The 13,861-nt window shown below is 46.8% G+C and overlaps 1 protein-coding gene across 1 annotated transcript in view; it reads left to right on the top strand.

The window, feature by feature from the left end:
• The window catches only part of LOC112978053 (collagen alpha-1(VII) chain-like), a 120,971-nt gene that overhangs the window by 43,180 nt on the left and 63,930 nt on the right, over positions 1 to 13,861 (top strand). Inside the window, exons 36-43 of the mRNA XM_026091113.1 lie at positions 1,799 to 1,834; positions 3,468 to 3,500; positions 4,994 to 5,065; positions 6,456 to 6,515; positions 7,235 to 7,270; positions 8,543 to 8,605; positions 10,590 to 10,634; positions 11,171 to 11,242. Of these exons, the coding sequence (XP_025946898.1) occupies positions 1,799 to 1,834; positions 3,468 to 3,500; positions 4,994 to 5,065; positions 6,456 to 6,515; positions 7,235 to 7,270; positions 8,543 to 8,605; positions 10,590 to 10,634; positions 11,171 to 11,242 (417 nt within the window). The remainder of the gene's footprint in view (positions 1 to 1,798; positions 1,835 to 3,467; positions 3,501 to 4,993; positions 5,066 to 6,455; positions 6,516 to 7,234; positions 7,271 to 8,542; positions 8,606 to 10,589; positions 10,635 to 11,170; positions 11,243 to 13,861) is intronic.

Below are 13,861 nucleotides of genomic sequence, written 5' to 3'. Positions count from 1 at the left end.
ATGCATGCACTATAAATATACTATATACTATATACTATATATAATACGTGCATAACTATCTGCTTATTTATTTATTTGCTTTCCTCCTTCCCTCGTACTCTCCCATGAAGGGACCCTTCTTGTGCAGAGTGTGGGGCATGCCTGCCTTCAGGTCTTAATTAAAGCATCTTCTGTTTTCCAGGGTAACAAAGGGCAAGTTGGTGTTAAAGGGGAAAAGGTGAGAACGGCCAGCATGGGAGTGCAGAGCAGGAGAGAAGGTGGGCCTGGCTCTGCTCCTCAGGCACGAGGGCAGAGCAGTTAAGGTGTCTGGCTGGAGAGCAAGAGGGATGGAGTTTGAGTCCCCCCCCCGAGCTCATGCCAAAGGCTTCCCCAATCTGAGCAGGTCTAAACGGGTCACGTTGTTACAGAGTCCCCGGCAGCTGCACCCCATGAAACCACAGCGTTCAAGAACTCACTTTTGTTAAAGGAGCTTCTGTGCATGGGGTAGACCTTTGATTGACAGTAAATCCCCTGAACAGTCTACGACTAGCAAACGTGACAGGACAAACAAACCTTGAATACGCTTCGCCAGGCGATACTGTGCACTGGTTGCTTTTATTGAGCTGTACGTCAAGTTTGCTGGTTTTATGGCTCCCCCAGCTGCACTTCCTTCTGCACATCCATTTGATTATAACCTCAAAGATCAAAAGAGACTGTGGCATTTTTTCCTAAAAATAGTAATGGTGGTGAAAAATGGGAATTAGGCTGTCTGTCTTCCTTAAGTCAGAGTGTCTCTCAGGAACATGGCATGGGATGGGTACATGGGCTGTATCCTGATCCCTCTGTTCAGCTGGCCAGGTTCAAGAGAGTGACRCACACTGCCTGCTGCCCAGGATATCAGATCCTATCTGATATCGCTCTTATACTATTTGAYAGGAAAGGAGTATGGGCCCTAAGTRTGGAGTGTGGACCCTAAGCCAAGCACTCCCAGCAGCTRGTTTGGATACTCTGCCTACCTCAAAGTTGATGGTGGAAGGATGTCCAGGGTCTGGCACTGTTGGATCAGTCCTTGTTACCTTGAATTTATATGTTCTAATAGGTACCTTGGGCCCTGTAAGCATGCTGGGTATGTGTGTTTGCAGCTCCCAGCTCTGGGGAGAGTCCAGGTGCTAGACTAGATGAAGCACTGACCTGATCTGGTAGCTCCCATGCATCTCCTAGCTGTCTCYGCATCTTCTCTTGCTTGCAAGGGGAGCGAGGAGAGGGGAGTTGAAGGGKCTTCAAGGTGTTACTGCAAGTTATTTTGCAAGCGGCCTGCAGAGTTCCCCTGCACGTGGTGGAAGGAGCCATCGAGTCCCCACTCTGGGTAGGAGAACAGCAAGGCRTGTTGCCACATACTGCTTGGCTGTTGCCAGAAGACACAAGGAAACTTGTAGGCTCAGCCCGAGGGTCCACCACTGCCAGAGGGGCTGGACTTCACTCTCATCAATGTGCTTTTGCATCCTCTCTGGCCTGTCTCTCATAGCTTAGCCTGAGATGAGGGCTTCCCACTCTGCGCTTAGTCTCCTGGCAGATGGCAGCCAGGCTACAGAGACATGCTAGAGATCTCTATCTAGACATGGGGACTTCTGTCTCTCACCCAAGACCACTCATAGTAGGCTCACAGGGCTGTCTCAYAGTCAGCAAAAAATTGGGCTGAAGAGTTTCCTTTCTCCTTACCTCTAGCTGGGAGCCTTTCATTACAGCAGGGAYATAGCACAGACGAAAAGTGCTGGATCTGTTTTCAGTCTTGTAGAAATTCTCTTTTGGTGTCTTACAGGGACTCCCAGGACCTCCAGGGCAGAAGGGAGACCAAGTAAGTCAAACAGTAAGAGAACAATGTGTGCCACCAGTTTGGGTGCAAGTGTCCCGACAGGGCAGAATCAGAGCCTCCGTGTGACCACTGGGTTTTACCTCTGCACTTCCCCGGCTTGTGCCGTGCGCAGTTCCCGCAAGCACAGCTGAGTATGTTTGTGTGGGGTTTTGCGGAGAAGAAGCCAGCAGGGAGTCGCATGAGATTTCCTCCTTCACCATGAAACAACAAGCAGTTAGTTTGCAAGTCCCATCGATCAAACTGGAAAGGGGGAATCTGCAAGTTTTATTCTCCCAGATGGTTTCAGATGATCTCAGTCAAACAAGACAAAGCAATACTTTTACCCCAACTGCTCAGCATCTCCTGTCTGTTTTGCTCTTGTGCTTCCGAGTTGAGTTTTCAGCTGGTTTAAGGAATGGATGGAGAAGAGCAAAGAGCTGAAATTTATCGTTGCCCCAGATGGTTCATTTTATTTCCTCTTGTCTTGCAGGGGAACCCAGGATTTCCAGGTGCTCCAGCGATGGGGGTAATTATGGACAGATTACAGCCCTTCTGTCACYCTCCCCATACACAGAGTAGGGGACAGCAAGGCACACTTAGCTTGTGCTATAACCATACAGCATTACAGTCAGCAGTACTAGTAGGCCAAGGACCAAGAGAGATGTGTCCTACTGAACTGCAGGGATGTGTCCTATTGAACTAAGGGACCTTTACCCTGACCCTCCAACCATGTCCTCTGTTCCCTTGCTCCACTTGGTGTATTCCCAGCCCTGCACCGCAGTTTCTCACTGGATCCTCAAAGGAGCTTCACTGCTGTGCAGGAAACACGAGGCTAAAGCCTTCCCCTCACTGAAGCCCTATGGTCCTCTATACTCCAGGCCTGTCCCCCTGCTTGGGCTCCCCATTCATAATGGGGCTGCTCTGGTCCCTGCTGAAGAGTCACTGCTGGTAAGATTTATTTGCCCCATTCTCATCTGTAAACAGGGCACCTACAGTCCCCTCTTCTTGGCTGTCCAAATGATAGGACAGCTTTAGGGAGGAACCTCAGAGGTGGCCACCTCTGTGTGCACCACATCTGCTGCAAGGGCAGTGGGAGCAGTTGGAGGCTGCGTTAAGTGCTGAGACCCACCACCACTAAAGATCACTGTGTCCTGGGGGGTGCTTGAATGAGCAGGGGCATCCCAGTTTTCTTTCCTAGGAACAGTGGCAGATTTGTGTTGGAAACATAAGGTAGGAACACAGCTCTGTTGTCCCTAAATCCAGCTCAGGGCTGCTCTGCGGATTGCTAGTGCACTCATTAAGACTTGTTGCTGTCAGGAGTTCAGTCCTTGGTTTGTGATAGGCAAGGCCAGAGCAGCCATCTGCCAATTGCCCCTTGCATGGAAGTGATCTTCCAGCCCCATCCCTGGAGCAAACACCTATTGAAATTGGTGGGATTTCACACACTCCGCTGGGTTTATGGTTTGTCTTGTAGCTCTTTCTGGCATTTTATGATCCAGTGCAGGTGATGGGTTTCCTATTCCATAACAAGGTTGAGATTATCTTCCTTTAGAACAAGGTGATATGAATCCTCCTTTGGAAGGGAGATCATTTTCCCAAATAAGAGAGCACTTCTGTGATTTCTTTTTATCCTCAGGTTTTGGGACCTCCAGGCAAGAAAGGTGTCAGGGTAAGTCCATTAATTAGCACTGCTTGAAACTTAAATGAGATCTTTGCAGAAGTCAGGGCTGGACAATGTTTCACCACCTGAGTCATATTACCCTAATGACAGATTGAAGGGAAGACAGATTGGAAAAGCAGCAATAATCCTGCCCTGCTGGTATTTATTTTGCTTTTATTAACAGGAAAATTGCACACACACAAGTCACCACTTCTCCCCATTCCCAAATGTTAAAGTAAACACAAGATAGATGCATATTTTGTTCCTGTCCTTCTCTTTCTAATCCCAGTCAGTGGAGAAATTTGGGGTTTCCAGATGCTAGTTTTAGAAGCTAGAGATAACTGAAGCATAGATCCAGCCCACTCATAGAAGCAATTTTCAAGCCAAGTGAGGAATTGACTTAAAGTCAAACAATACCTGAGGCTGGAAGGAACTTCTGGTGTCAAACTCTCTGCTCAAAACTGGGCCGACTTCAGCACTGGATCAGGTTGTTCAGGGCTTTGTGCAGTCGCCTTATGAGCAACTCCATGGATGGAGATTTCCCCACTTCCCTGGGCCCCTGCCACAACATCTGACTCACTTTACTAGAGGAAATTGAGTTTTCTTAGATCAGGGATATCTCTGAGACAGAGCTGTTCCCTGGCTACGCTGTTCATATTGAACATCTTTATAGCATGATTGATGCAGTTCACTTGTGGTGCTACCTGGCCTAGAATATCTTAATTTTTTATTCTTGACAACTCATTGCTAGACTGCAGAGGAATAAAAGATTTCCCTTTTCCTAAAAAGAAATACTTACCACAAGTGTAATTCCCTTAGCTTTTTGACTTCTGCTCTTTTAACTATTGGCGTTCAGGAATACCCCACAGTGCTTCATACCTCCCCCACTCCTTAGAAACAATGACTTACATCCTTTTCTCTGGGCTCAGATATTTGCAGTTCATTTACTCCTGTAATTTTCTACAGTCACTCCTAACCAGACGAGGGTCCACTCGTGACTTGCACCTTCCCTCATGCAACTTGCCAGCACGGCCAGTGCCTCCAACCGTTCTGTCCTGGGGAACAGTGGGAATGGGGCTGGGGTGAGCAGACTCCTGTGAGAGCCACCTCCCTTTATTGGTCTGATTCTCCAGACTGCTTAATATTGATTATCAGAAACTTGTCTCTTCTTTTAGGCTGGCTGCATTTAAATAGTGGCCTGAGACCTGAATTTCATCATGCTTGCACTTCTGTAAATACGCACACAGCACTTTACAGCAGTGTATACCAGTTCCATAGCTGGAAAGGGTGTAACTACTATGATGGATTTTATGTGGCAGAAGCCCAGGTATTGCACAGAAAAGTTTCATTATAAATTTCAGGATGGATGGATGGGGCAATTTCTCAAGGGAACAGTTTTCAGAATGGATTGAAAATGCAAAATGCAGATCTAGAGAGCTACGTGAACAGGGCTTGGCCTTTCTGCGTGTTATTATTGGCTTTGGGGATGTCTTTATTCACAGGGAGAGACTGGACCAACTGGGGCCCAGGGACCACAAGGAAACAAAGGAATACAAGGAGACAAAGGAGAGAAGGTAATGCACTTGCTTTTCTCAGCACATCCTTTATGGGTAGAAGGTTATTTTTGTTCATATCCACCAAGGAAGCTCTGAGGTAGACTGAATTCATTCCTAAGCCATGTTATCAAGGAGCATCCACATGCAGTAACCCAAGTGGAGGCTTGTGGTCACATGGAGAAGTCAAAGGCTTCTTGAAGGGAAGTCAGTGAGAGGTGCTGAGGTGCTAATGCTCAACTTACCCGACTATCTGTGGATGACAAAAATGCCTAGGATCTGCTCTGTGCTTTTCTTCTAGCTTTAGACATGGAGATTTATGTCTTGAGCTTTGAAGCTACTCTGGGAAGACACTATATCCCCCCATGCATCTTGCTCAGTACAAAACACACCGTTGGCAACTAACTCACATCAGTTATACCATGGATGGGAAGCAGGCTAGCTGTTGAAGGTCTGCAAAGTGGTGGTGGGGTGGAGATCACTAGCGAGGCAGTAACCAAGAGCATGGCATATGACAGGCTTCCAGAGTGAGTTAACAAGTGGAGCAGGGTCATGCCACCGCAGCTTGTGCAAGGCAATGGAAGAATTGCTTCCAAAATCTGCAAGTGCCCTTGTAGGCTCAGAGCAAAAAACAACCAAGAAAAGTCTGGTAGAGCTGCTGCAGTGCAGTTGTGTGGTCACACAATCACTCCCCCTCACAGGGCTGGCAGATGATGTTTTGCCAGGTCCCACTAATGGGGGAATACGGGCCCCTTGGTTCCTCCCTCTGATCTGTCCTCTCACTCTGTGATCATTGGGATGAGGCAAATCTAGCCACTTGCTGGGTTTGCCAGATAGTGTTCAAGTGAAAGTTGGCCCTCCACAAGCAGACTGACTCATGGATTGTGGCCCAAAAGAGCAAAGACCCTTCCTGTTAGCCTCTGGTCCCTCTCATATCCTCAATGCTGGATGCCAAACCCAGAATTACCTGTTCCTGAAGGCTGCTGACAAATCTGGTGGGAAAAACTCTCTCAGATGAAGGTGTGGCCAGGTTGGTGTTAGACAGCAGCTCTCTTGGGTGCTGCTCTTGGGAGGGGGCTGGAAACCAGATGGGGGCAAATATCCCCAGAGCTCCCATCCCAGGGGCTGCCACCTTGCTGTTGATGTGGATGTTGAGCTGAGCAGACTGCGGTAGCAGCTGTAAGAAGAGGGCTGCCAGGAGGCAAAGGGGCTGCCAGGGCATCTCTGAGAGGTGGTAAGGAGCGTGGTTAGAAGGGGAGAAGGACATGGGGAAATGGGGTTTGTGGAGGCCATAAGAACCACCTGGCAGATGGGAGCAACATGGGGTTTATCTCTGTCATACTTAGGAGTGCAGAGAGGAAAAGATCCCCAGGTGTTACACTGAGACATGCATTGTCATTGATTTTCCCAGGGAAGTCCAGGTTTCGGCATTCCTGGGCAACCTGGGCTGAAGGGAGACCCAGGTGACAGGGTGAGTGTGGCAACATGCTGGGTATGGAAAGGGGAGAGCAAAGGAGGCAAATCGGGAGGCTCAGAGCCAAAATCTGTCTAAGGGCTAAGAAGGGGCTACTCCGTAATGCAGAGAGCGGATCCCTTGTGAATCTGGAAGAAAGCACAGCAGGTCAAAGCTCAACTGGTAATTCTGTGAACAGCAGAGCCAAGGAAGCCCCATTTCCAATGGTTTTGTGGCTTGAAGGTGAACTGGACCTTTATCTTCTTGACTTTTGTTTCTAAGAAGGTGCAAGCTTCTGGTGGCTCTCATGTGAGTTCACTGATGTCTAATAAGAGTTGAGCTAATGTTTGGTGTTCCTTTCTGTGCAAATACTAATAGTGTCTTTCACTTTAATCCAGAAAAATCTTGCGCAACATGACATCTTTGAGATCCCCACCCCTCTGTCAAACTTAATCATCAAACTATTAGTGATTTCAAAAATGGGGAGGCCAAGGGGGAGGCAGATGCATCTAGACAGTATACGCTTATGGTAGCCCTTCTTCTCTTAGGACACCATATGTTTTCCCCTTCTCTGCATCATACTACAGTGTTTTGGTTTCTAATACATGCAACCAAAGAGCAACTTTGCAACACTGAGTCTGATGTTTACACCCTTTAGACAGGACAGAGAACCCTCAGCTGAAATGATTCTACCTGTATTGTTCTTGCCATGCGACTAATGGTCTGTATTTCTGCAGGGAAACGTAGGTTTGTCTGGCAAACCTGGTCAAAAGGTGAGCATATGCAGTGATTGCAGCGTGCAAAGCAATGTCACAACTGATGTTTGTGTCACCCCAAGCCAACGAGTGTTTTGCAGTGTAAAGAGCATTTTCTTTGCCATAAGGCTAGTGTTAAAATACGGGGAAAGTTCTAAAGCTGAAAGGTCTGAAGGGATTCTGCTTTGCTGGAGTCTCTGTGTGATGCACAGTGTCCTGCACACAATTAGACCAAAGGCTAAAGCTGCCTCTTCACTTTGTGCTTTTGTTTAACTCTGAGGAGTCAGTAGAGACTATTTAGGCTTGAACTGTCAGGCTGGTGCACAGAAGCCTAGAGAGTGCCTGTTCCCACCTCAATCATTGTGAGGTATAGAAAATGAAAAGATGCAAGAAAAGATGCCTTAGAAAATTTTGCAAACTCTGGCTTCTAGGATTCCTCCTAGCAAATGTTTCTAAAGTGGTCAAAAGAGAGACATGGAAAACATCCTCAATGTGTTGTTCATTCAAAGACTCTGCCTCACTGCATACATTTCTCAAGCAGTGCTGCTCCCCAGACTTGACTGAAGGGGCACATGGATTTGGGAAATGTTACAGCCATAAAATGTGGCCCAGTGAACTGAATATTTAGTCTAGGTCTGCTTCATGGGCAAGAAGGGATTAGATGTGAAAAGAGAGAAATGGGAATGCATCCAAGACAGAAGGCAGTAAGAGGTATTTTGGGTTGGGAGACAGCATGGTGTGGTGGCTGAGTGATGAGGAAGGTCTCTTGTACAAACGCCAAGCAAAGAAGATGTGTAGGTACCCGTCTGTTAGAGCTCAAATGATTTAACCCAGGAATAGGACCTGAACCATGAAGTGGGAACTGAGCCTGTCAACGCTGACTTCCCGAGACCCGACCCATGCACAGGGTCTCCACTAAGAGGCCATCTCATTTGAGCTGCAAAGCTTCCTGGAGGCAGAGAGCCTCACAACAGTGTGCCCTGCAGTGCCACTAAGGCTCTTCATGGAGTCGGGACAGACTATGTTTGAATGAAGCTAGATGCTTTTCAACCTAGTCCACCAAGCAGATACCCTGAGCACAGCTCTGCCTCACACAGGGTAGATGCTCTGAGCCCAAGGTACAGCCAGGACTGTGGAAGCAATGACATGGCCATGTGGCCTGACATGCTGTCTGAATCTGTCCCTTCATTGAGGACATACTGCATGTAGTCTAAAATATGGGGGCTGTGAAATACAGAAGAAGAAAGTAAATATTGTCTTGGTTTTTTTTAGGGGGAAATAGGTCTGAAGGGAGAGAAAGGCAAACGAGGATTACCTGGGAAACCAGGCAAGACCGGACTAAGAGGTAAAGATGTAAGTAGAAACTAAGAATCCAGTAAGATGGCCATGCTGAACCACAGCAGCACTGTGTACCCAGCTAACGACCCTAGGTTATGCCCCTGCAATAGCAAGTAGGAACAAGTGTCGAGATGAGACTGATCAAAAACATGCATCTTACGCAGGCCTAGTTGGGGAAGGCTCAGGTTGCAAAATGACAGTGGTCAGCAACACAGGTCCTGACAAACTATCCCTAACGAGGCATGCTGGCTTGTTCATTTAAGGATCTACCTTCCCATTTGCTCTTTCTGTTCTTTTCTAGCAAATGAGAAGGTAGATCCATCGATGACTGTAATTAGGGCATGCTTTAGGCCGTGTTTTGGTGCGGAGTCTCTTTACCCTTGGCCAGGGTGGAACAAATGTGTAGCACCATGGTGTTTGTGTTGCACTGGCTGGACGCAGAACTTCTCCTCATTGTTCGGCATCGTGCCTTTTTGTCATGGGGTCACATCTGTCTGACATGCAGGGAACTAACACACTTGTGCGGTCACACCAGCCCTGAAGGGCTTGCTCTTCTTTTTTTTATTTTTATGGTCTGATGGTGCCCTATTAACCCTTCACAAGGACTTTGTAACTGGCTTCTTAACCACAGTCAGCGAAGACTTTTCATCATTTCAAAGGGCTGAGTTGTTGCTGTTGAACACCCAGGAGTTTATCCATTACTGTACTTACAATTAGATTTTCCTGAACATCAGGTGGAAAGGGATCACTAAGAGAAGGCTTAAAAAAAGAAACAGCTCTGATTCTGGTCCTGAGACACTTCTGCCTAATACCACTGACTGGAGTCAGCGGTGATTGAGGCTGGCACCCATCAGAATCAGGCCAAGAGCTTTTAACCTGAGTAGGAAATTAGGATAACAAAACTGGCCACAGGTGGAAACGTAATCTATCGCTTTTGCATTGTGTTCTAGGGAGAACCAGGGCAGAAAGGCACTTCTGGGACCAAGGTAATCAAATGGAGAGTCCATGCTTTCCACAGTCATGTAGGTAGCAAACACACCATCCTCACTTGCAGCTGGAGCTCTGGTTACAACAGCATAGGAGAAGGGCTGAACCRGGTTAGACTGAAGGTCTTTCCAGGCCAATGCCTCACCTCTAACAGTGACCCACTTCCCTGGAAGTCCTGGGAACAATATAAGAGCGAGGCAAACATAGTGGTTCTGCTTTGGAATAGTCTTCCTGCATTCAGAGAGGTGTCAGGGACATCCTGTGTGAGAGGTGATGTCTTTTGAGTTTGATAGCTCTTGGTAGATTTTTCTTCTGAAAATTGTTTAGTCAGCCTACGTAAACTTTTCACACCCTCAAAATCCTGAGCAAGAAAGACATTGCRCAGGTTAGTTAAGCAGTGTGTGGCTTTGTTTTGAAGCTGACTCCAGCTCAYTTTATTCCTTGTAGCCTTGTCCTTSAGTTAGAAAAGACTATGAAGAACCATATTCATCTTGCTCATGGCTTTTCTTTTCTTAATTTTGCCTTTGGTTTCACCTTCCAAAGCAAAAGACTGAAAAAGAAAGGCCAAGAAAGAACCAAGCCCTACTCTTCTTGGGAGATAGTTCTTTAAGCTCTGCAGAAGGGCGGCAGATACTGAAAACAGATTGCCACAAATCACACTGGGATTCAGTGGAAATACCGTAATCCCATTTCCCTTGTAAATATGAATACTCTGTTGTCACCCTCTACCTTCTGCCCCATTTACTTCAGCTCTGGGGCTGCTCTAAAACAGCACCTCTAATTTAAGACATCTCAGGTGATTGTAAGCCTCCCTTTGTACTGACCTCCCAAGCATTAAGCTMTGCCAAAGAGGAGATTGTACCTGCTTCAGAGCAACTGGAATAGTAAGTGAACTTGGTTCCCTCCCTTTAAACTGGCTCCTCCAGATGTAAGTGCAGTAGAATTAATATCATCAATGAACTTTCAACCTGACTGAAGCAGGCTTTTAAAAGCTTCTACTCCTCTCTTTTAGGGAGAAGCTGGTATCCCTGGAGAGCCAGGAGAGAGGGGAATCAGGGTAATAATTCTTCTCCATAGGTGTTATTAATTGTCTCACCATTCAGACACTACTACGATTCTGTGCCTTCATTTTGCAGAGGATTTCAAAGGGGTGGAGTAACTTGCACGATGATTTTGGTGTCAGTCCAGGCCATGAGGGCAAGCATCTGCAGTGCAATGCCACCTTCCCCCATGGAGATTTCCTGGCCTCAGACTCAGGAGACTCAGGAGCCTGGATAGGCYGGGAGATTACTTTTCTCTGAAGATGCCCCTTCCACCTGAGGTGTGAAGTGGACTCCCAGGCTAGTGGCGGGACAGCAGGGGTAGACTGCACTGCCACTACCCATCCACCCACTGTTTTGTGCAAAGTAGAAAACTTCCTTCTCCAGGGCTCTCAGCCCGGCAGGATTTCCACACTTAGAAATTTCCATGTGCAAATATTTCTTTCTTTGATGAAAAATCAGGGATGGGGGTAGAGATTTTCCTGCTTGGCGTACTTTTTCGAGCTCCTGGACTCACTCCATTTCTTATTGCTTCTCTGAATGATTTTTGTAGGGTCCACTAGGACTCCCAGGACAGCCTGGAGAGCAGGGGATAAAAGGAGATACAGGACAACCTGGAAAGGATGTAAGGCAATCACTAAAGGAAGAGTTAAGAGAGGGAGAACATGGGATAGTGCAATGCCAGTCAAAGAAAGGATCACACTTCTTCCCCTTTACAGTTTGCAAGGCACAGAAAGCTCTGCCCTCTCTGTTAGGTAGGGGGGTCTCCTCTCCAAAGGAAGGAGTAGAAGTAATTCTCCCTTCCTGTTTGACTACTAAAGCACAAGTTAAATGGCAGGACTGTGCATTGGGGGTTTCTGAGTGTGCAAAACTTCCCCAGCCCCACACTGCTGAAACAGAAATGCTTATGCTTTCTCAGCCTGGTGAAGAAGGAAGTGAAATGATGCATTTACACTATGTCTGTCTGAACTACCCCTAATAGCTTTGGAAAACACTGGCTAACATCAACTACATTTGTCAGAGGGATAGAGGTCTCAAAGACATGGCATTTCTACAAACTGTGAAATTGAACTGCTGAGTATGGGAGAATGACTCCCTTATGAGTCCACCCACTGAGAAAGAGGCTAATAATCTCACCCCTTATTAAATATCAAGGAACTCATTCATAGGAAAGATGTTGAAGTCCAGATTTCGTTAGTTCAGCTGCTTGAAGAAGGGCTTGTTAGTCCATAGGATGCTGAGTTGGCAAGAAGAGGGGAAACTGCTGAGACCCACTCCCCTGCCAAGACTTGTTCTCATCTTGCCTCTCTTTCCACCTCCTAGGGAATCACTGGAGAGAAGGGAGACAAGGGTGAATCTGTAGGTTTGAACATTCCCATTTATAACCTTGCATGAGAGTGAGTCTGTTTTGGGGCTGAAAATGCTGAATTTCACCACTCACTTTTTTATGGGGGTGTTGTATCTTCATAGGGTAAGCCTGGGCTGCCTGGGACTCCTGGAAGCATTGTGAGTAAGGCATACACTTTTGTTGACTGACATATTTGTTTGGGGAAAGGATACATCTAGATGTATCGTGAGTCCTGGGTACCACTGAGGAGACATTGCCAGAACTTACTGCTTGCAACAGTATGTGTAGAGCACTGTGGCATGGGTTCCCCTCCTAGCTTTACCGAAGGTGCACAGCAATGCAACCAGCACCTCTATGGATATATACATGTGTGGTCAAATTAATCTCATCCCAAATGACTTGTTACTGGTGATGCAAGAAATCTGTGACACAGAAGGGAGTAAAACATAAATACGTACCTATCTGATAACTTTAACCACTAACTGTTGTCTAATCAGGTCATCCAAGCTTCTTCTGTAGCTATGGCAGAGGAATGGATGTCTCTTAGGAAAGGAGCTTAGACAGGTGGGATGACTCATGCTCAGGACTTTCCTGTGCCTTTGCAGTGAGTTTTCCTTTGGACAAGAGGCCTAACATCAAGATGAGTAAGATTAAGAGAGAAACCAACGATCGTAGAAAGTACGGCTGTAAGAGATCTTGAAAGGTCATCTAGGAGATCAGGAAGGTGTTTCAGTACATTAATGTGCAGACAGATACTTTGGCATACATCCTGCCACATGCTCTTTGGAACCCACATCATTTTGTTGTCCCAACCCCTTATTCAGTTGTTATCTACTGGTGCCCCTGTTCACTCGCCTCTCATCTATTTTGCACTATGAACATTCTGGCATATTTGGGAGCGTCATGCGGGAATACCAAATGCCTTCTGTTCCCTTCAAAGCTGGGAGGAGCATTTTTGCTTCAGGATATGCCAAGATCCTTCTCTGGATCCCATCAGCCATCACCCAGCCAAGTCTCCTTTGGGTTCAGACAGCTTATTCTCACTCATGCAGTTACCTCACTGGCTGCTAAAATATCCTGCTAATGCCTTAATGCCCATGGTAGAGAGGGACACAAGCAATGTCCTGAGCAGCTGGGAAGCACTGTCTGTATGACCCCAGTTCCTTTTGAGAGGGTGGGCCAAATGTTGCAGACATCGTTGGAAATGTAGATCCAGACACCAACGCCACAGCCAGCTTGCATCTCTGAGCAGTGAGAGCAAAACGCCGCACCGTCTCCCTGTTGCTTTGGGTCCAAACATAGCAGTTCAAATTGCTGGCTAATTTGAGAGAAAGCAGCTGGCTCTATGTCTGTGGGTGAAGGCTAAATGGGATAAAAGGCACATAGAGGTGGGAGCTTATATCAAAGACGCTGTCCTCCATTTTGTGAGCTACTTTTCTTCTGTTTTTGCAGTTGTCTTCTCTGGAGAACACCATCATCCTGAAAGGTGAMAAGGTAAGATTTCCTCCTTGCTGGAGAAGCTTTGTGTAGAAGCTGAATATGTGCCTATTTTGCATTTGTTGTATATTTTGTAGCACAAAGAATTAAAGCTATCCTGAGAAGCTTTGAGCAAGCTTTATACCGCTGCCTAAGCTTCATTGCTTTTATAAGTCAAAGTCTGCAAATTCAGCCCAAAGCTCCCAAGTTCCTTAAGCAAATTCTTGCCATTCCCACCTCCAGCAACGAAGATCCTCCAGACACAACRCATTGCTGTTGATGATGCTGGGGCAAAGTGAACTTCAGTTCTCCTTCCAAGGCTTTGTGTTTTTGCAGGGCAARCCAGAGTGAACATTTCAGCTCAGAAATCAGTGAGATCCATTCAGACGTTTCAGTTTGCTGTGAGCCTGAGTGCTTTGC

The sequence above is a fragment of the Apteryx rowi genome, unplaced genomic scaffold, assembly GCF_003343035.1.
Source record: "Apteryx rowi isolate R43461 unplaced genomic scaffold, aptRow1 scaffold_9, whole genome shotgun sequence".
NCBI classification, from domain to species: domain Eukaryota; kingdom Metazoa; phylum Chordata; class Aves; order Apterygiformes; family Apterygidae; genus Apteryx; species Apteryx rowi.
The sequence above is the reverse complement of the archived record's forward strand: the minus strand, read 5'-3'. Positions and strand labels throughout refer to the sequence as shown.